The sequence below is a fragment of the Corvus moneduloides genome, chromosome 9 (assembly GCF_009650955.1).
Source record: "Corvus moneduloides isolate bCorMon1 chromosome 9, bCorMon1.pri, whole genome shotgun sequence".
NCBI classification, from domain to species: Eukaryota; Metazoa; Chordata; class Aves; order Passeriformes; family Corvidae; genus Corvus; species Corvus moneduloides.
Genome location: NC_045484.1, coordinates 32039169 through 32060931, shown reverse-complemented (window position 1 = coordinate 32060931; position 21763 = coordinate 32039169). Strand labels below are relative to the sequence as shown.

At 51.5% G+C, this 21763-nt stretch overlaps 1 protein-coding gene across 5 annotated transcripts in view; it reads left to right on the top strand.

The window, feature by feature from the left end:
- NEGR1 (neuronal growth regulator 1) overlaps positions 1-21763 on the top strand; it is a 194223-nt gene that overhangs the window by 77786 nt on the left and 94674 nt on the right. For all 5 annotated transcript variants that reach the window (XM_032118737.1, XM_032118740.1, XM_032118739.1 and 2 more), the window contains exon 2: positions 12984-13216. In XM_032118737.1, coding sequence (XP_031974628.1) covers positions 12984-13216 — 233 coding nt within the window. The remainder of the gene's footprint in view (positions 1-12983; positions 13217-21763) is intronic.

Genomic DNA, 21763 nt, shown 5'->3' with positions numbered 1-21763 from the left:
GGGCAGCAGGGATGGGGAGCAGAGGACAGCAGGGACAGGGACCAGCGCACAGCAGGAGTGGGGAGCAGGGGACAGCAGGGATGGGGAGCAAAGGACAGCAGGAATGGGGAGCAGAGGACAGCAGGGACAGGGAGCAGAGGACAGCAGGGATGGGAAGCAGAGGGCAGCAGGAATGGGGAGCAGAGGACAGCAGGGACAGGGAGCAGAGGGCAGCAGGAATGGGGACCAGAGGACAGCAGGAATGGGGAGCAGAGGACAGCAGGGACAGGGAGCAGAGCACAGCAGGAATGGGGAGCAGAGGACAGCAGGGACAGGGAGCAGAGGGCAGCAGGGATGGGGAGCAGAGGGCAGCAGGGATGGGGAGCAGAGGGCAGCAGGGATGGGGAGCAGAGGACAGCAGGGATGGGGAGCAGAGGACAGCAGGGACAGGGACCAGCGCACAGCAGGAGTGGGGAGCAGAGGACAGCAGGGACAGGGAGCAGAGGGCAGCAGGAATGGGGAGCAGAGGGCAGCAGGGACAGGGACCAGCGCACAGCAGGAGTGGGGAGCAGAGGACAGCAGGGATGGGGAGCAGAGGACAGCAGGAATGGGGAGCAGAGGACAGCAGGGACAGGGAGCAGAGGGCAGCAGGCTTTGCACACACAAAATCCCGAGTGCCTCCTCTCCTCTCCTCTCCCGTGCCGTGCCGTGCCGTGCCGCCTGCCCTGCTTTTGCCGGCCGCTCGCTCGCTCGCTGTCGGAGCGCTCAGCACGGCGTGGGGCTGCTGAGCTGCTCGGGCTGCGGGGCGCTAATTCCTGCCGGGATTTCCTCGGGAAGGCAGGGAGTGGTGCTGGGGAAGGCAGCACACACAGCCCTCAGCGCCATCTCCCAGGATAATGTAATCCTGTTAATGTTTGGGCTTGGCTGGAGCTGAATTCAGCCTTCATTTCAAGGCCTTTCTGGGCAGGCTGAGAGTCACCCGTGTTTGGATATAATGATTTTACAGTGATGGATGTACAGCGCACGATCATTTTATACCCACCGGGGTTTATAAAGCAGCGATCTCATCCCACTGGGATGTGGGATCAGGTTGTCCTGTCTGGGATCACCCTGGACCGGAGTGCAGGGGGGAGAGCAGGAGGTGCGGTTATAGAGCCGGTCATTCCCATCATTGACTGTGGGTTTTTCCTGTGCAATCCCAGCGCCTCCCAACGCCAGGGACTGCAAATGCTCACCTGGGAGGGGCCGGCTCTCGTCTCACATGGGCGGAATAAATGCCCAGTGGATTATAAATGCTTTTAATAGCGCTCATTTAGGGATTGTTTATTAAGGAAATGTCTGCTCGTCCGTTCTCTGGCCAACAATTATTTGCTTGTCAAACCTGCATAATTAAACCTCATTACTGCCACAGGGTGCCCAGAGAAGCTGTGGCTACCCTTGGATCCCTGGAAATGTCCGAGGCCAGTTTGGATGGGGCTTGGAGCAGCCTGGGATAGTGGAAGGTGTCCCTGCCCGTGGGAATGGGATGAGCTTTAAGGTCCTTCTGAACCCAAACTATTCCACGAGTTAACCTAAAATCTTACAGAGAGAAGTTTGCACATTTTTAATGTAAATACGAATTTTCATGTGAGTTGTGTGTTTTCCAGTGTGATTCCAGTGCATTGTTCCCACCTGTTAACATGCTCGGCATCTTACCACAACTCAACACAGAGGTTATCAATAATCGATAATCAATACAGTTTATAAAAATCTGTTCTGATGGGAAATGGTTACATTTCAAAAGATTAAAGCCAGCTGGATTCCCAGTGCTCACAGCAGCAGCTCTGCTGCCAGGGCGTGGGGAGCTGTGGCACTGCCTCCAGGATGCCTCTGTTTTCCTTGGAGTTTTTTATTCCGTGGTTAGAGGAGGGTCTTTGACACTTATTCCTACAGAAAAGTGAAACATCAGGACTGGCACAGAGTGCCCAGAGAAGCTGGGCATTCCCATTCCCATACCTTCCCATTTCTTCTATGAAGAAATGAACAGCCAATGTAATTTGAACATGGACATGGAGACTGGGTATGTTTTCTTCAGAGGGAAAGCGTAAAGAGAAAAGAAAAAGAGAATTCCCACTGGTTGTTGCTATTAAAGAGCTGTTTATAGGTGAAGTGCTGAAGGAAACGGCTCCAGAGCAGCCCCCGGTGCACACGGGTTATGCAAATGTTGTCAGTGCCTGAGAGCAGTGCAGGAAAGGGAATCGCCTGGGAAGGGACTCCAGGGGCACGAATGGGCTTCCCAGGAGTTACAAGAGCAATTACACACAGGCAGGCAGAGGAAGTTTGTTAGGGTAGTCAGTGAGGGATTTTTGGGTAATCGGCGAGTGATTATTGGGCACTCAGTGAGGGATTGTTTAGATGCTCAGTGTTTGTTTAGGTGCTCAGTGATTGTTCCATGTTTGGGTGCTCAGTGATTGTTTGGGTGCTTAGTGGTTGGTTGGGTGTTCAATGATTGTTTGGGTGCTCAATGTTTGGGTGTTCAATGTGTGTTTGGGTGTTCGATGTTTGGATGCTCAGTGATTGTTTGGGTGTTCAGTGTTTGGGTGCTCAGTGGTTGTTTGTGGTGGTCAATGTGTGTTTGGGTGTTCAATGTTTGGATGCTCAGTGATTGTTTGGGTGCTCAGTGTTTGGGTGCTCAGTGGTTGTTTGTGGTGGTCAGTCAGGACAGTTTGTTTGGAAAGGCAATTGGTGAAAAGTTTGTTTGGTAGTCCGGGAATGTTTCTTTGGGCAGGCAATCAGTGTTGGGGTTGTCAGTCCAGAATGTTGCTTGGGAGGGTTGTTCCTCCTTCCTCTGAGTGCACCATCCCCTGAGTGTCCCAAACCCCCTGTGCTGAGAATTGCCATTTGTCCCACCCACCAACGGGTGTATTTCATTTCAGAGGGGACTGAAGCTCCCCATTTGGATCCCTTTTCCACAAAAGGCTGGACCAGGCGACTCTCGAGGTTGCTCCCAGCGTGGGCTGTTCTGGGGTTTATGAACTGGCTTCCAGCAGCCCGATGTGAAGGGCTCAGGGCAGGGCTGGGACACAGCTGCACCGCCAGCCCCGGGCCCTGGCCCTGCACGCTGGGCAGTGAGAGCTCGGCTGATATTTTCACCCTCCTGTGGGCACTGTTCTTGCAGATCTGGGGTGAAATCCTGGCCTTGCCCAAGTGTTTCCTGGGCTGTGCTCTTTTATCCCGAAGTACAGCTCCTTTTCTTGCTGCACCAGGTGGTGTGAGGAGCAGTGATGGCAGGGGAAGGACAGTGCCAGCCCCCGGGATCCCTCCCCAGTGCTGCACTGCTGGGGTGGTCCAGAGGGGCTCCTTCCCGCCAGGATCTGCCCCCAGGGAGCTGTTCCACAGTGTTATTAATAATGCATTAGTCTGGAGCAAGCAGCTGGGAGGTTCATCCAAAAATCTGACTGTTGCTGGCAAATGCAGCCCGAGCCATCTGTGCCAAGTCCCTGTATTTACATCATCCATCCACAACCAGTTCCTCCTCTTGTAAATCAAGAGATCATTGTGATTCTCCTGAAAGATTCATTGTAGTGAAAGACTGCAGCACAATTAAATTTACCTTCTTTTATTATTTATCACTAATATTCCAACCAGTGGTATATCAACAAAGTAAATGTTCCGGGAGATAAGCCCAGATGAAATCATGGATGAGCTCTGGTAGAAGGGGGAGACAAATCGAGTCATTTAGTCATTAGTTTGGGCAGGGAATTCTATTTCAGCAGAGCCTTTGGTATTCTGAAATTTTGTTTTCATTCCCCCGGGGGTTGGAGATTGCTCCTGAAATATTCTGACAGAAATGGAATTGTAGGAACGGCAGTGTGTGCCAGCAGCACTGTGTGACATAGATTGTTATCTAGTGACCTGCTGGGGGACACTTCTGTGGAACCTGCTCTGCCTGCCAGAGAGCAAAGATCTGCCATAGATCATCCTGGCTTTGGAGCAGGAACCGACTCTGCTCTGAGGTGATGTCAGAGACTTCGGGGAGACAGGAGCTGCTCCTGATCTGCCTTGTGGCTGATTTTCATCTGCTGGAGAGGCAGCAGAGTGGTCCCACAGCTCACACTGCTGGGGGAGAAAGTGCCACAGAGAGAGGTGGGGTTTGTCAAACACCAAACGCCTCACACAGCTCCAGAATCTTTTCATTTGGCTGCTTCTGCTCCTGTGCATCCTTGGAGAGTGGTGACAAAGCGGTGCGTGGGTCCAGTGGATGGAAGTGTTTGGGGGGGATTTGGACTCCTTTGGTTTGTTTTCAGCCAGGTTTGGGTGTTTCTGCACCAGAAGCTGCAGGCTGGGAGCGGAGCTGCTTGGTCAGATGTGTGGTACCTCTGGGGCTCGTTATTTATTTATAAACGTGCTGTCTCTGCTATAAAAAGCTTTGCAATGGCCAATAATAAATGCATTCATCACCACATCTGCTGTAATCACTGCAGCTCCTGAGCTGCTATTTGGCTCTCATTAGCTGCAACTCCCATTCACCTATAATTTCGGAGAACACACAATTATGTGTTATCACTCCTTCAAGTGATTACTACGCTGGATGTTTTTAAGATAATGGCATGGAACACGCCGTGATGAATTACACCTCTCCAGGTAGTTTTGCTTCTGTCATTAACTCTATTATTTTACTTAAACCAGCCTGGAGGAGCTGTGGGGCAGGGTTGGCATCACCGGCTCCAGGAAGGGTCCCAGGTCAAGGCTGATCCGATAAAGGATGTGGCACAGCACACAATTATCTCCCTCCTGTGTGTCCTCCCCACTCACACTGGACATATTATTATGAGGAGATTGTAAAACCCAACTGGTTTGCATCTGGAAATGTCTATTTTTCATTAAGCTTTGATAGCGATAAAAGCCTTTTCAGGGACAACATGGGAAAGAACATGAATATTGAGAAATCCCTGGAGCCTGGGTAGCAGCAGCCTGGGAAAGAAGAGGTGAAGGTACCCCAGCTCTGCTGAGGAGCAGGAGCAGCCACACCTCTGCCTGCAGCTTCTCCTCCCTCTGTTTCCCCCTGCGCTGGCACTGCTGAGACCCCACCTCAAATCCTGTGTCTGGTTCTGGGTCCCTCAGGATGAGACTCCGAGGGGCTGGAGCGTGTCCAGGGCAGGGAACGGAGCTGGGAAGGGGCTGGAGCCCCAGGAGAATTCCTGAGGGAGCTGGGAAGGGGCTGGAGCCCCAGGAGAATTCCTGAGGGAGCTGGGAAGGGGCTCAGCCTGGAGCAAAGGAGGCTCAGGGGGGACCTTGTGGCTCTGCACAAGTCCCTGACAGGAGGGGGCAGCCGGGGGGGTCGGGCTCTGCTGGCAGGGAACAGGGACAGGAGGAGAGGGAACGGCCTCAGGCTGGGCTGGGGAGGCTCAGAGTGGACATCAGCAGGAATTTCTGCATGGAAAGGGTGCTCAGGCCTTGGCAGGGGCTGCCCAGGGAGGTTTGGAGTGCCCATCCCTGGAGGTGTCCCAAGAAGGGCTGGACGTGGCCCGTCACCATTTCTCCCTCAGCCTAGAGCAGCTTTGCTGTCACTTCCCCTGTGCTGTCCCTGCTCGCCCCTGTTCAATCTTCTGAACCACCAGAGCAGAGGTGCAGAGTGCAGGAAGAACAGGTTTATAGAGTTTATAGTTTCTCCTGAGCCCATCTGAGCCGTGTCAGTCGGGGCATTTCTCAGGGTTTGGTGCACCCTGGGCATCCAGCCCCCATTACCCCAGCCAGGGCAGGGCTCTGTCACAGCCTCCCCCTGCCACCCCTCAGGTTTTGTCAGAGCCACAGGCTGGGGAGGAGACCTTGATTTCCTCTGAGAATTAAAAATAAGGACCAATGTAAGTGTTTCAAAACCAAAATGAAGGCGCTTAATGACTGTTCTATTCCAGCTGGATATTTCTAGGTGCTAAGAGCCCTCAGTGACGTGCTGGGATATTGGAAATTCGGGAAGTAACAGGAAATGTTTTCTCCTTCTCCAGGCACGGCCCTTTGCCTCGCCGTGGTCTCAGAGCTTGTGGTGCTTTTTATTCCATTGATTTGTGTTTCAGTGTTGTGTGGTAAAAAAATCAGGGGAAAATTGGCAGCTGGGTGGGATTCCACCATCAGCAGAAGCCTCTGACTTTGGTAGTCCTATAAAATAAACACAATCAGCTCCCAAATTTTCCAAGACCCCTTCCCCATAGGAAAAGTGCAAAACCATGAAGACAAAGCCATGTGATGAATTGTTTCCTTACTTTTCTGCATTGGTAATGCCTTCTTCATGATTTCTGAAAGTCAGTGTTTCTCTATCATAAATCTCCAGGAATTAATAAATATCAAATGCAGCAGCCAGACCCTTTTTAATATTTCAAATAATGTGATGAATTTAGGAGTTACTCTCTGAAGCTGAAACCAAGGTTCTCACACCAACAATGCTGTGGGGTATTGTTTCTAAGCCTTCAAAGAGAAAATATTATGGGCTCCCATGAAGGAAGTGATTAATGACTATAAATTCTGGGCTTTACACTGCAGTGTTTTGTCCATTTCTCTATGAAAATATGTCGGGGGGGGGGATTTTTTGTATAATTAAAACCAACAAATGAATTTATTGCAGTTGTGGCAGCAGCAGTTTCTCTGTCCTTGCCATGGGAAAAATCCATTTCTTGGTAGCAGGAGGGAAACACCCACTAAGGGCATGGCTGGGGGTTGTGTGCCAGGAAACACCTGGGAATGTGGAAACCCCTGGGAAAATGGGCTTTCTCCTGGCTTGGATGGACTGGCAGGTGCTGAGGGTGGAACCCATAGAGATCAAAGGTCACACGACATCAGCTGTAGGGAAAATTACATTTCAAATCTTGTAGAGGAACAAACACTTTTCCTCTTAATTACTAATATTCGACTGATTTTCCATTTAGAGTGTTTCAGATTTAGGGATTAATCCCTGGTTATCTGCAGACAGATTTCCTGGAGTATCTCAAGGCAGATGGGATTATAAAATCCAGCAGCTGGAGATGCCCAGTGCACAAAGTCCCTCCTGTCCCTGTCCTGGTTTCCCTCTCGGCTGTGTCCCGTGTCCCACCACAGGCGCCCGGCAGCTGCAGCTGGAATCTGAGGAGTTCCCGTGGCCAATAAACAATCCATCAGTTCTCTGGAGCAATGGAGGAGCTGCAGGAGCAGGGAGCGAGGTTAATGATGCTAATTACTCAGAACACTCTGGTAGCACAGCACCCCTTCTGTTCCAGGCAGTTTGCCAGGTGAAAACCTCATCCCGCTACCTGCTCCTTGTGCAGAAGTCCATGGATCAGCAAATACTGATAGAATTATGCTGGGGGCAGATACTGGGGTGGGCACGGGGGTGATGGGACAGCAGGACACCAAGGGTCGGTTCAGGGCACCAAAGAGAGCCCGGGGTGTTTGCAGGACCTGCAGGAAACGCAAAGTTCGCTGCCAGCGGGGGGCTGTGCAGGGGGACAGGACTGAAATCCACGTGGGATCCATGGGAGCCACCTCTCCTTTATCCCCGCTGCGCGGTGCCACCCGGGCAGGCAGGATTCCCGAGGGTTCGGCGTTTCTGGGAGCGGCAGGGGCCGGGAAGGTGCGTTCGCTGCCCGTCCCAGGCAGGCGCTGCCCCCGGCCCCGGGCAGAGAGCCCCGGGCTGGCGCACACGGGCGGCTGCAGACACCGCAGCATTTGTGGTCTGCTTTGGCTGCTGGCAGACAGAGTTTCGGGGTTCTGCTTTAAACCCTGTTTCAGAACACCGGCTCATCTCCCGTTTTTACATAATTCCCGTTGTCCAGCCCTTCCAGGAGCCGCCTGCGTGGCTCTGGGGTTTCTGTCCCGCTCCGGACGGAGCGCTCTCCCTCTGCAGGAAACCGTGACATTTGCATCTTTCCCTGATACACGGCGTTACTTCCTGCGGAGGAAGAAGCTGCTTTCCTAAGGCTGAGATTTTTAAACCCTATTAAATCTTCTTAGTCCCCAGTCTCCCTTCCTGGAGCAATTCCTCTGCCCTGCTCCGTGCTCGCTGCCCTCAGGGATCGTTCTGTGCCAGTCCCTCCCCAGTGACCTCCCGGTCTGGGTGTTCACCCTTCTGGCCCTGGCAGGGGCAGCGCATCCTAAATTCCCCGAGGGAAGGTGAAATTGGGGCAGCAGCACCTTTGCACTGTGGGCATTGGGGCCGGGGAGTGGCTGTGGGGGCAGCCGAGGCTGGGCCAGCGCCACTCCCCGAGGGACTGAGCCCTTCTGGGAATGAAATCCAGACCTGGGAGGATAACGAGCAGCTGTGCAGGTTTCTGTGCAGAATTCCAGGCGTTGAGCTACAGCAGATGTGGGAAAGTGAATTCTGAACACAAAAGCAAAAGGATCAATAAAGTAAATGGCTTTAAGCTGAAGGAAGGCAGGGTTAGAGTGGAGATTAGGGACAAATCCCTCCCTGGGAGGGTGGGCAGGCCCTGGCACAGGGTGCCCAGAGCAGCTGGGACTGCCCTGGATCCCTGGCAGTGCCCAAGGCCAGGCTGGACATTGGGGCTGGGAGCAGCCTGGGACAGTGGGAGGTGTCCCTGCCATGGCAGGGGTGGCACTGGGTGGGCTTTGAGGTCCCTCCCAACCCAAACCATTCCAGGATTCTGGGATTTTTCTCCTTTCAGTGCCCAAATGCCTTCCAGCAGTAGCCCCAGGGAGGGGTCCCTGTGGGTGCAGCAAATGTCCCACACCTGGGACTTATGGAGACGGGAAGGCTCCAGGTGCGTTCCCAGGCAATGTCCTTCAGGGCAGCCAGGTGGGATCCAAGCCCCGGGAGCACCATGGAGGCTCGTGGAGCAGAGCCCCTGTGCAGTTTTAATTAAGCAACTGGAAGAACTGTTTTTCACAAAGATTAATGGGTCTCTGATTTAATTATGGGGGAATAATAGACTAGAGAGCTGGGAAGTGGGAGGCATTAAAAAAGGAGGATTAAAAACTTGAGGGAAGCTGGGTGAGACTATATTTTTCTGTACTTACAAATTACAGAAGATCATCCCCATTAATAATGATTGGAAAAGTAATAAAGTGCCCTCAGCCATGTATGACAGTTAACATTAAAATCTATTTTTTATGCTTGTTGTGTAGGGAATTTCTGATTACAATAATCAGTTAAAAAAGAAATTGTGCTTTTTTCCAATCTTCCAAATTTAAATATAGAAGAACTTTCTTCTGAGTTCAGCTATGGTTTCATCAATAGTTTTCCAAGCCATGCAAAGGTAAAAAGAGCAAAAGTCACTTTTATTTAATGAATGTTATGCTTCCTTTAGCTGTGCTGTGGTGTTGTTATTAATTGCTAAAAATAATTGGCTCTATGCATAGATTTAAAAAATTACATTGCAGGAAATGCTGCTGCGATGTGCAGGGAGTTTAATATAAACGGGATTTAGGGGAAGAGAGGGAAGGGAAAAGCAAGAGAAAGCCACTGGTATTTGCAGTTTTTACTGTTGGTCATCCTTTCAGTGAATGATTTCCCGGACATTGCTGTAGGAAAGGCATCACTGTTGTTTGTCAAAGGCCATCGTGCTCTGCTGGGATCCCTGCCATGCCCTGGGGCAGGAGAGGCACAGGCTCAGCGCTGGTCCCTCAGCCCCGCGGGTGCTGGCTGGAGCAGGGATGGCTCTGGGTCACTGTTCTCGGCTCTGGGTCACTGTTCCCGGCTCTGGGTCCTTGTTCTGGACTCTGGATCCTTGTCCCCGGTTCTGGTGGCACTGCCAGCCACAGCAGGCCAGGAGGAGTTGGGCTCTTGGCCCAAGGCTCAGCCTCCTCCTGGGCGTTGCAGGGGAAGCTCCCAGCTCCTCGTGCCTTCTCAGGAAATCCAGACTTCCCTGCTCACGTCTCAGGCTGGCTCAGAGCTTGTGTTGGAGCTTCCAGAGGGCTTTGGGAGATTTCATGGGCAAATCGTCCCAGAGCCAGCCCAAATTTTGGAACACATTTGGCTCAGCTCCCCTGCTGCAGCCTTAAGAAATATCCTTAGTGGGAAGGGACTCACAGGGATCACTGATCCTGCCCTGCCCAGACCCCCCAAAATCCCACCCTGGGCATCCCTGGCAGCGCTGTCCAAACACTCCTGGAGCTCTGGCAGCCTCGGGGCCGTGCCCATTCCCTGGGGAGCCTGGGCAGTGCCCAGCACCCTCTGGGGGAAGAGCCTTTCCTGATCTCCAGCCTGACCCTCCCTGGCCCAGCTCCAGCTGTTCCTGTGGTGCAGTAAAGCCATGCAGAGTTCTCCGTCCTCATCAGCAGACTCAGAAGTGACGTTAACCCCTGTTCCCAGTCCCAGTGGAGCTGTGCACCCAGGGATGGCCCCATGAGCAATGCAGGGGGACAGCAGAGCCTGGGCACGAGGGGCTGGCACGGCACAGAGTCCTGGGCACTGCTCAGAATCCCGTGGGATTGTTGGTGGTTTTATTGATCCCAGTGTTATTCTTGGCAGATGTTCATGCCCGTGAAGTTGGTTGGTTTTGGCACACAGTCCGTACGTGGAAGGGCTGCTCTTCCTTAGGAAACTGTAAATGTATGGGGGGAAAGGCCAAGCCTTCCTTTAAACAGTAAAAAACCCTGGTTTTTCCTTATTTCTGTTCCCACGCAAAAATGCAGCACAGCCTCTGATGGGCAGAGGCTCAGTGGGGGAAAGTGTGCTCTGAGTGTCCAGGAGAGTTTCAGGCAATAGCTGTGACTCCAGAACTGAGGAGTCAATTGCAAACAGAAAGGGATTAAATTTGTTAGATTAGAAAACATTTCTGAGATGAGTCATTCGATTGCTGCTTCCATGGGGTAAATATGCACTTTATCCATCACATCCCACGTGGGCAGTGGGAAAATACAGGATATTGGCTGCTGCTGGATCTGAAAACCACCCTGGGCAATGGGCTCCAGGCAAGCTGTGCAGCAGTTCCAGAGCAGTTCTCTCCACAGGGCTGGGGGTGAGGGGGAGAGGGGAGAGCTTTGGGTGGTTGAAGGAGCTTGTCTGGGGGGCATCCCAGGATGGGGGAGTTGGGAGGGACCTCAAAGCCATCCCATCCCAGCCCTCTCGTCCTGGAGGTCTTTTCCAACCTCAATGATTCTGTGAATTTTTTTTAAGGAAAGCTGATTTTTTTCTGGCAAGCCACACAGGGAGCAGGGAGTTGGTGAGGTGGTGCTGGGTTTGTGTGCTGGGAGAGGAGGAGGAGGAGGCTGGTTTTTCTCTTGTGGGAAGAATTCACAGTGCTAACACTTCCTTGCAAGGCTTGGATGTGTGAGTGTGAATAACCAGTGTGAGAGTTAAATCAATTAACTGGTAAATGCTCACTGGAACTACAGGCTACCTGCAAAACTGCCGATTTGTACTTCATGGAATCCCAGACCGGTTTGGGTTGGGAGGGACCTTAAATCTCATCTCGTTCCACCCAAGCCACAGGCAGGGACAGCTCCCTCAGCCCAGGCTGCTCAGGTTTCCTGTAATGGACTGGATCCAGCTGCTGCAGAAATACAGTGGCAAAGAAACACGTGGTAGAACAACCTCTGTGAATCGGAGCCTTCTCTGCCTCTCCCACCCTGCTGTTCATTAGAATCAAGTTCAAAACGTTCACAGGACTTTGAAAGCGGCTCCTTGCCTTCCCTGGGTGGGACCAGACCCATCAGAACTCCTCCTGCAGGGATCCCAACCTCAAAGTGCCACTTCCCGGTGACATCCCAATTCTCTGCTCTATAAATGGTGATTTTTTTATCCCACGTTGCAGCTTCTCTCGAACCCTTTCAGATTTAATGCTGAGATCATTAATTAAATGAATGGTTATTCTCATGCTTTGTTTCTGAACCATTTCAGCCTGATGTTTCCAGTTTCTTATTCCTGAATGGAATGTCATTTTCCCCTTAAACAATACTGCCAGATGCTTAAGCCACCAAATCACCATTTTCTCCCTCCAGTTTCTATGGTTGTGCTATTTTAATGTTTCATCAAAGGGATGAGCTCTATTGCATTCTCTTCTTCTCTTGAATTTCCTTCATGTAGAAAGCTCTTTATCAAATAAAAACGTCCCATTAGTCTGTTGCACTTTGTATTATCTTCCTTATTACCTTCTTTCAGCTTTTAAAGTTGTTTCAAAGCCTTAAATTCCAAGGTGGGCATGGGGGTGAGTCTAAAATTTGCCTAATTTGTTCTCCACATTTCCTGAAAAGTAGTTAATTTATGGAGAGAAATGCAGATTTCCCAGTGCCACAGCATCCCTTCCCGATGGCTCCTGGATTTGCAGTTTCCTGCTCTCAAACCTGAATCCATCGAGGTTTTTCCCTGCCCATTATTCCATGGGCTGCTCTGCCCTTTCCCACATGCTGGATGTGGAAAACTGGAGCACAGTGGTGTTGAGCCAGGGTTAAACATCCTCCACCCCCTCAGACAGGCTCAGGCCCCCCCATCAGCTGGTGGATAAAGCTGCTCCTGCCTGTTCTCCCTGTCCTGGGATCCCCACACTCCCAGCCCCTGAGAGGAGCTCCCTTGTCCCTCTTGGACACCCTGGGATGGGATGGGATGGGATGGGCTTTAAGGTCCCTTCCCACCCAAACCATTGGAAGATTCTGGGGTTCTGTGAACCCTCTGAAAAAAAAAAAATTGGTTTGGATTCTCTGATGCCTGGACAGTTTTTCCTAGGAAATGTCTCTTGGTTCCTGACCTCAGCAGCAGAAGGTGGTTGTGCCTCAGGAACAGGGCAGGAGCTCTCCATGGAGCACACGTGGCTGCTGATCCTCAGGGCTGAGGCTGCAGGAGAAAGTCAGGAATAACTGAGACTTTCCTCCTACTGCTCCACTACACTCTCCCAGCAGGAAAACCAGGCAGGAAGATAGAGCAGACAGATATATCTGTGTTTATTGTGTTTGTAAGCTGGGCTTTGGGGTTTAGGATAATTCCGAATTAACAAATAATGCCTGGTGTGAGTTCAGCTCTGGTAAATCACAGCTGTGTTCAGTCTGAAGATCAACAGCAGTGAGTGCTACAGCCCCCTCCTCACGGTTTCCCTTTTCCCCAGGTGTTACTTGGAAGATGGAGCTTCCAAAGGGGCCTGGCTGAACCGCTCGAGCATCATCTTCGCGGGCAGTGACAAGTGGTCAGTGGACCCGCGGGTGTCCATCGCCACGGCCAACAGGAGAGAGTACAGCCTGCAGATCCAGGACGTGGACGTGACGGACGACGGGCCCTACACCTGCTCTGTGCAGACCCAGCACACCCCCAGGACCATGCAGGTGCACCTCACTGTGCAAGGTACGGGCTGGGACAGAGCCATGGGGATGGGCAGGGAAGAGTCTGGGTTATGGATGGGAAACTTAAACCCCCTTCAAAGATTTCCTTCCTTCCTTCCTTCCTGCCTGCCTTCCCCCAGACACACCATGATCCCAACGTTGCTGATAAGAACAGTCCATTTATTTCCCCCAGACAGCTCCCTGCTCTCAGCACTGCAGAGCTCTGGTGTCAGTTTTTATGTGGATTTAATATTTATTGTATTGTTCCAGGGTGAACAATTCTTGGTTTTGATTGTCTTCCTAATAATTAATGTCCTCATGCAAGGGCTAAAAAAACAAGTTGGAAATTAATTTCATGTGTAAAATATATCAACAGGAGCTTAAAATTAATTAGGCTAACTACAAGCATATAGAGAAATAATAACTCAATAGTTAAAAATATGCATAATTATTAAGCAATTGCATTTATATCTTCAGAAATGCAAAGTATAACCTAAGGCTTTAACTTATTAGTCTTTGGTGCAATCATCATTAACATTTTCTTTTGCATTTTTATGAGTAATAAAGCAATGAATATAAAAGAGAGGAATTGAACTGGCAATCCCTATTAATCCGTGTGGCACACGGAAACCCCTCAGAAATAATGGGGTGAGCCACCTCCCAGACCAGTTGTCCTTATCCACAGCACCTCTGGAATCCTTCAGGAATGTTGTGCTGGAGCTCAGGGCTGAGTGTATCTGTTGCAAAAGGGACTTTGTTTTATTAAAATATCACTGGGTCATTTTTGTGACCTTTGTGAGAGGCCTCAGGACCCACCAGTGCTCGGTTTGGGGGGGTCTGCAGGGACTGCAGAAATGTTTGTGCTTCCCATGGCCAGAGAGGGGAACGGGGCTGGGAAAGGGTTGGGATGGAGGGACAGGCCTGTGGGGAGAGGCTGAGGAGGGGCTGGAGCCCCAGGAGAGGCTGAGGGAGCTGGGAAGGGGTTGGAGCCCCAGGAGAGGCTGAGGGAGCTGGGAAGGGGCTCAGGCTGGAGCAAAGGAGGCTCAGGGGGGACCTTGTGGCTCTGCACAAGTCCCTGACAGGAGGGGGCAGCCGGGGGGGTCGGGCTCTGCTGGCAGGGAACAGGGACAGGAGGAGAGGGAACGGCCTCAGGCTGGGCTGGGGAGGCTCAGGGTGGGCACCAGCAGGAATTTCTGCATGGAAAGGGTGGCCAGGCCTTGGCAGGGGCTGCCCAGGGAGGTTTGGAGTGCCCATCCCTTGGAGGTGTCCAAGGAAGGGCTGGAGGTGGCACTCAGGGCTCTGGGCTGGGGACAAGGAGGGCATCGGGCAGGTCTGGGAGGGCTGTTCCAGCAGCCCCTCAGCGCCTTCCTTTGTGCAAGGACTCTCTCACATCCATTTATATTCCCAATGGGACCAGGAGCCTGCACCTCAGGGCTGTTCTGCCTGCCCTTAGGTCACTGGTGTGAGAGGCTGGAACATCCTCTCCTGCTCCAGAGGGCTCGTGGGATGACACAAGGATTTATCAGACACAAGCAGTTTTTGTGGGAGCAGCTTTAGGTTTACCTGTAAAATCTTCCCCAGCTTTGTATTTGCAGATTAGAAACACCTTCTGCTTTGGGGAGAGATGAGTGAGGGCAAAGCAGTCTCAGGGCAAAGCAAAACCATTCTGTCAAAGGCCATCGAGCTTCCCTTGGCTTTGGGAATAAATGATCAGACCCGAGGAAATCACAGGAGGAAAGCAACACTGGAAAGCAGTCTCAGCCCTTTCCAATCTCTCAGCCCCACAGGCTCTGTTTCAGGGGTGGAAAACCTTCTCCTGCTGCAAACAGCGGAGCTGGAGGAGCCAGGGGGTTTGCTTTGTGCCACAAAGGAAAGGAGGGAAGGCTTAGGCTGCATCTTCAGCTCCCAAATAGCTTCGGACTCCAGACAGAAAAATTATTTGCCGTGAATCTCCACATCAAGAGCTGTGTAAACCCAGCTCCCTCTTTTTTTCCTTTCCCTTCGAGTGTGTGTGAGCCTTTCCCCACACACAGAACCAGGGGCTGTCATGTCGAACATGCTCCTCTCTGCTTTTTGGGCTGACAGGTTCTGAGCGTGTTCACAGGAGTAAATAAATACATTTTAATGGGTTGAAGACGCCGTAATTCCCACGAGTAGGACAGACCCAGGGAACAGGATCAATTCTCAAGGGAAGCAGCAGCCTCTGCCCCCTGTCCCACACAGAGAACACCCAGGCCCAGGGGGTTTGGCCCCTGCCCACCAGGAATCTCTGGCAGAGCTGCAGGTTGAGTTTCAGGCTCCCAAATCCCTGTTCGATCCCTGTGCAAAGCCAGCACAGCACCTTGAGGGACACCGCCAGGTCAAGCCCTGGTTGATGCTCCTTAATGCAGTTGCTCCTTTTTGTAGCAGGGAAATTAACTGAGATATTTGCTAAAAAATAAAACAGAACTTGTGTCTGTAGCCCACATTTACATCTGTGAAGGAAAAACCACATGGAAGAGAGGAAGATAATCCAGTTAACGTAATTTCAGTGACCTTATTAAAAAGAAGTGAGAATTATGAAATAATTAATTAAAAGTTTCAATGGCAGCAGTCTGTAATCAACTCAATCTACCTCAGTGCCAGATGCTGGATCTGCAGAGTCATGAGCTGCAGATGATTTAAACATCAGATGTTTGTCACAGCAGAGTAAAAACCCGAATTTCCTCTTGCCACACTCTGTTGCTCATAATTTTTCTACAAAAGGTTGTGCTTTCTGCCATTTCTAATCTGACATTTACTCTACCAAAGTCGAAATTGCCTCCTCCAAGCTGTTTTCCTTTCAATTGCAAAAGTCTGCAGCCACGTTTGCCAATGTCCTTGGGAAGGAATCGGGGCTGGGTGACAGCGCCGGTGTCCGGATCCCTCGGGGGGATGTGACAGGGATGCTCCCTCACCCTGGGGCACAGTGGGGTCAGGGGCCCAGTTTGGGACAGCAGGGACACGGGGGCCGGAGCAGGGGGCTCAAAGGGACCCCAGCCCCGAGGGAGGGCTGCCAGGGTGAGCAGGGGGATAAAGAACCTCTGCTGGAGATTGCTCCCTTTAGCTCCGTGAGATGAAGGGTCGGGAGAGGTTTGTTGTGCTTCGTCAGTGCCCTTGGTGTGGATCCAGGGAGGAAGAACAAACACCAGCTAAGGGAGAGCATTTCTGCAGGACTGTCCCAGAGCCACAGCCTGGGCTGGGCTGGGAGGGACCAGTGCCACCCCTGCCATGGCAGGGACACCTCCCACTGTCCCAGGCTGCTCCCAGCCCCATCCAACCCGGCCTGGGACACTGCCAGGGATCCAGGGCAGGCACAGCTGCTCTGGGAATTGCATTCCAGGGCCTGCCCACCCTCACAGGGAAGGATTTCTCCCCATATCCCATCCATCCCTGCCCTCCGGCAGTGGGACACCATTCCCTGTGTGCTGCCCCCCAGGCTCCTGTCCCAGCTCCCATCCGGCTGTGGGGGGGCTGTGCAGGGAGCATGGCCGGGTTTGGGGCGATGGTGCCCGTGGGTTCAGCGGGGCAGGGTGCCCGTGGCGTTGGCAGTGAGGCCCGTGCCCGTGGTGTCCCCGAGGACAGGCCTGGGGCTCTGTGTCCCCGTGTCCCTCAGCGTGCACCAGGCGTGTGGGGACGCTGCTGGTGGCACAGCACTGGGATCCTCTGGCCCATCCTCTGGGTCGGGGGGTTTTGGGGCTGTGTTTGGGTGTTGTGGGTGCACAGCTGGCACAGGTCACTGCTTTGGCCCTTCAGGTGCACATCCCAGGTCCCAGCCCTGGGCCACCCCTGTCCCCAAGTGTCTGCTGCTCTTCCTTGTCCTCTCTGCCTTCCCCGTCCCACAGCAGCCCAGTTCCTGGTTCCAGAAGTCCCAAATGCCCAAACCAGGGAATCAGGGACATGAAATCTTGCTCCCATCAGTTACTTGACGTTTTTATTTTAATCCAGCCCATGCTGGGCAGGTTCTGGACCCCCCGGGACAGCCCCGTGTGTGGGTCCCAGCCCTTGCTCCTGTGCTGCCCTCCCAGCACCATCCCATTCCTGTAGGAATCTGCTCCCGGCACTGGAGCTGTAAATAATTCAGTTATCCATGGAAATGCCATTTATAGATTCAGTCAGGAACCCACAACCTTGGGTTTTTATTTAAAATGTATAATGTTCCCAAAGTAATACTCTAGGCCCTTTTTTCTGTTTAATAACCCCCTTAATGTCCCCTAAATATAATGTATTGATTTAGTCTTTGCAATGTTTGCAAAGTCTAATTTGTTTCCTCAGCAGGCCAAGAGGGACTTGCATTTGAAGCTAACAAGATAAATCTTCCCCAAATTTATTTAAAGTGGGACAAAATAAATATGCAAAAGACTTTAAAATCATCTAACAACACTTCCCAGCTAAAATGACAATCCATTACTCTTTTAAATTGCCGGCACTCGAGCAGGGTGTCAGTTTTCTCTATAAAATTAACTTGCTGGTGCCAGCCGCTGTTATCATCTTGTCCCTGCTCAGCGCAGGGAGAAAAAGACTTGGAAAAACAGTTCTGGAGGGGGAGGCAGCCCCGTGAGGTTTGCTGTGTGATAGAGACCTCCCAAAGGATCCTCCTTGTCCCACAAGCAGCATCCTTGGCCTTGCCATTCCCTCAGTGCACCCACTCTCATTAATGTGTCATTACTGACTGATCCAAAGGTTTTCTCCAGGATTTGCAGTTTTTATCCATTCATTAAATTCCTCCCACATTTGTCCCTCCCAGGAGCTGCGGGGGATCTCTCACTCTAAACTAAGTTTGAATGGTTTTTCCCTGCTCTGCCAGGCTCAAGGCACAGGAAATGTTTGCGCTGAGAGGTGATCTCATTTACAGGGCGGAAATCAGGGATATTTTATCTAGAGTGGAGCAGGGCTGCTCTCATCTGAAACTCATAATTCTGTCATGTTGGAGGTGCTTTTGTCACGGCTGCAGCCGAATTTCCATTGTGAGTCTGAAATTTCCATCTTCTGGAATCTGCAGGCAGAGGACAATCGGACAGAAATGAGCATTTCCTCCGGGGCCTGAAGAGTATTGGTTCTGTTCCATTGAATTAAGTGGAATGGGATGGTTGGTGACCCCCTGAGGGTCTTGCAAAAGGTGCCTTCAGCAGAGTCCAAAGGGTCTTTCAGGAACTTCCTATGTTACACAGCAATGCCAGACACAGAAGGAGGAAAAAATATAGGATAAAGCTAAAAAAAACCCCCATCCTCCCAAAAATCCTTAGGTTAAATGAAATGATAATGTACTGCAAAGGGAAACATTGTGGATGGCTGAACTCTGAGTCCGGAGTTCTTTGGGTCAGTGAGGTTCTCTGTCCCTGAGCCCTGCCCCAGCATCTCGTGCCCTTCCCAAGGCTCTGCTCTGGTGGCTCCAGCCCCATGACCTCCCTCAGCGGCACAAACCCACCCAGCTGGGAATGTCCTGGGAGCCCCAGGCTGCAAAAGGATCACAAACGCTTTCTGAAGGACAGGGATTATGGAGTTTTTGGAAGGAATGGGAATTCAGCCTGGGAATGTACCATGAGCTGGTGGCTGGGTCTGCCCTGGGGCCTTCCAGGGTTTTATGGGATTAAGGCAAATACAGGTGAAATGTGCTACTTTGGAATGATGGGAATTACTTTAGAATGATCTGTTACATTAGAGTGATCTGAAATGGATGATATGACCATAAATGGGCTTTTATTTTTAATTGTTATTCCCTTTTTTAATGACAATTACTTCATCCAAGTGCAATTTCATTTGAACACTTCCCCAAAACTTTATTTTGGAATGAACTGCTGGAGTATTAAAGTCAGAACGTTTGGTTTATGGCCCTCTCCAGGGCTGGTTGCTTTTAAGTGCCACTGTCCAGGCTCCATTATCCCTCTCGGAATGTCCCTTTCCCATCCTTTCCCATTTCATTACAGGCACTTGGGCTGCCCTGGGCCAACTGAGGCAGTAATTACTCTGTCACTCATTGCCACCATTTCACACCACAAGTGCTGCTGGAGCTCTGCCCCCCAGCCAGCAGTGTGAGATCTCACTGAGCTCTGTGCTGCCTGTCACCGTGAGCTCTGGCATTGCTGGGATTTATCCGAGCTTTTCCATTGGATTTATTTCCTCTTCCATAGCTTCAGCCCAACCGTTGTCAGGAGAAATAAAGGCACCCCCTGTTTGAAAGTTTAACTTTTGCTTGGAGCGTTGTTAACAAAGGAAATTAAACAGCTCTGAAGAACATTGGAGACAACCTCTGCAGCTCTTCCTCAGAGCATCCTCTTCCTCACCCCCCCAGACTGGAAAGAGGTTCCCACCTGATGGTCTGGAACATCCTGGGTTTATCTTGAACACAGGGTTTAAATCTAAATATTTAATGAAGTCTTGCTAAGGAGGAGCAAACCTACTGATTTCCCCACAATGAGGTTCCACAATTTTCAAGCATCCTTCTCTTCTGTTCCTATAAAACTGGGGACAAGACACTGCAAAAGCATTTGAAGGGTCCAGCTTTGGCACAGCAGGACTTTTAGGCATTAAAGCCTATCAGGAGTTCTGTTCAATGTAATCAATGACAACGGGGATCCATGTATGGAAAACCCATTTCTATAAAACCAGACTGGGAAGGAAGGGGGGATAAACCAAAAGGACACTTGGAACATCCTTCAGTGTCCCAGCTAAGGCCCTCTGACTGCGGGAAGGACCGAGGGCAGCGGCTTCCTTTTAGCCTGACTGCAGCTAATGGCTTCTGACACACGAAATGTCCCTCCTGGAGACACCATAATCGGATAAAAAACCTTTTGTCAAGTCCAGTCAGCGGTGAAAAAGTGAGACAAATGGAAACTGGGCTGAATTTCCAGGTTTCCTGAGGAGTCAGAGCTGCCCTGCAGCCTCCCTGGTCTGCGGATGGCGCTGCGGCACCCTCACAAGGCTTGTGAGCAATTCCAGAATCCAGCAATTCTTTAAAAGGAACAAAATATCTCATTCCAGGCCTCAGGGCTCCAAGGATTCATAATTTTACCATATTTGCAGTTAAAAGGCTCCTCAGTAGCAGCAAAATTTGTTCTGTGAGGTTGTTCAGTCATGGGGAGGAGAAGGCTCCAGGGAGAGCTCAGAGCCCCTGGCAGGGCCTGAAGGGGCTCCAGGAGAGCTGCAGAGGGACTGGGGACAAGGCCTGGAGGGACAGGACACAGGGAATGGCTTCCCAGTGCCAGAGGGCAGGGATGGATGGGAGATTGGGCAGGAATTGTTCCCTGGGAGGGTGGGCAGGCCCTGGCACAGGGTGCCCAGAGCAGCTGGGGCTGCCCCTGGATCCCTGGCAGTGCCCAAGGCCAGGCTGGACATTGGGGCTGGGAGCAGCCTGGGACAGCGGGAGGTGTCCCAGCCCATGGCAGGGGTGGCACTGGGTGGGATTTAGGGTCCCTCCCATCCCAAACCATTTCAGGATTCTCTAATAATAATTCACAACATGCCCTTAATACAGAGCATGTTCTTTCGGGGGTTGCTTTAAATGCTCTGCTTTTCATTTTTCTGTGTCAGCCTCTTCCCACACTTCCCTTTCTCTTTGAAGAAGCTCCAGTGGTAGGAATGAAACTGGGCCAGGCACGAGTGAAACTGGAGCTGGAGTTCCAGGCAGAAGGAGCAGTAAGGAGGAGGACTTTGATAGAATATTTGCAGTAAAAGGAGCTGCACGCTTCATGCTCCATTTCCACAGTTAGTGCTGGGGAAGCTGATAACAGAGGGTTTGTTTTGTCTTTGCCTTCCTCCTGTGATGCAGACTCCTGCTATCTGCAGTGTGTGATGCTGCTCCTCACCCCGGCAGAAGGGAAGGAATTGTGGAGTGAGTTTGTCTATTCCTGCTTTTAAATTCCTGTCAGCCTGAGAGATGGGATTGTTACCCTGAGCAGTGCGAGGACCCTGATTTATATCCTGGTGCCAGATCTGCCTCAGCAAGCGCTGCTGCACGAGCTCTTGGCATGCCAGCCTCCTTCCAAATGCTGGCTGAATTATGTCCAGGCAGGAATATCCCACTTCTGGTGAGCAGCTCATGAATAACCCCATGAACAGGAACGGGGGGGAAGAGCTCATTAGGAAGAGGAAAGAGGAGAAATGCACAAACCTGAAGCACTTTAACAGCCTGGGACTCTGTCAGGGTCACTGAGTGTTTGGGCTCAGAGAAGGAGCGCCCTTGGCCTTGGAAGCAGCCAGAGGCTGTTCTGGAAAATGGGGAGCAGTGTCCTGGAAAGGCTCTGGGAATGCACAGGACCCTCAGCCCCATCTCTGAGAATTTACCAGCTGGGAAAGAGGGGCTGGAGCGTGTCCAGGGCAGGGAACGGAGCTGGGGACAGAGCTTGGCATTGCAAAGGTGATTTATCAAATTGGGAATGGCAGTGGTGCATTTTCTCCCTAAACCCCTCCTCCAGAGTGTGAGGATGTGATTCTTCCATGGGAATTTATTCCATGGCACATCTTGGCTTGGATTTATGAGCTGGGAACTTGGAGAAGAAAAATGTTTTGTTCTCTGAGCTGTGTTGGGTTCGTGGTTCTGGGAGAACCACCA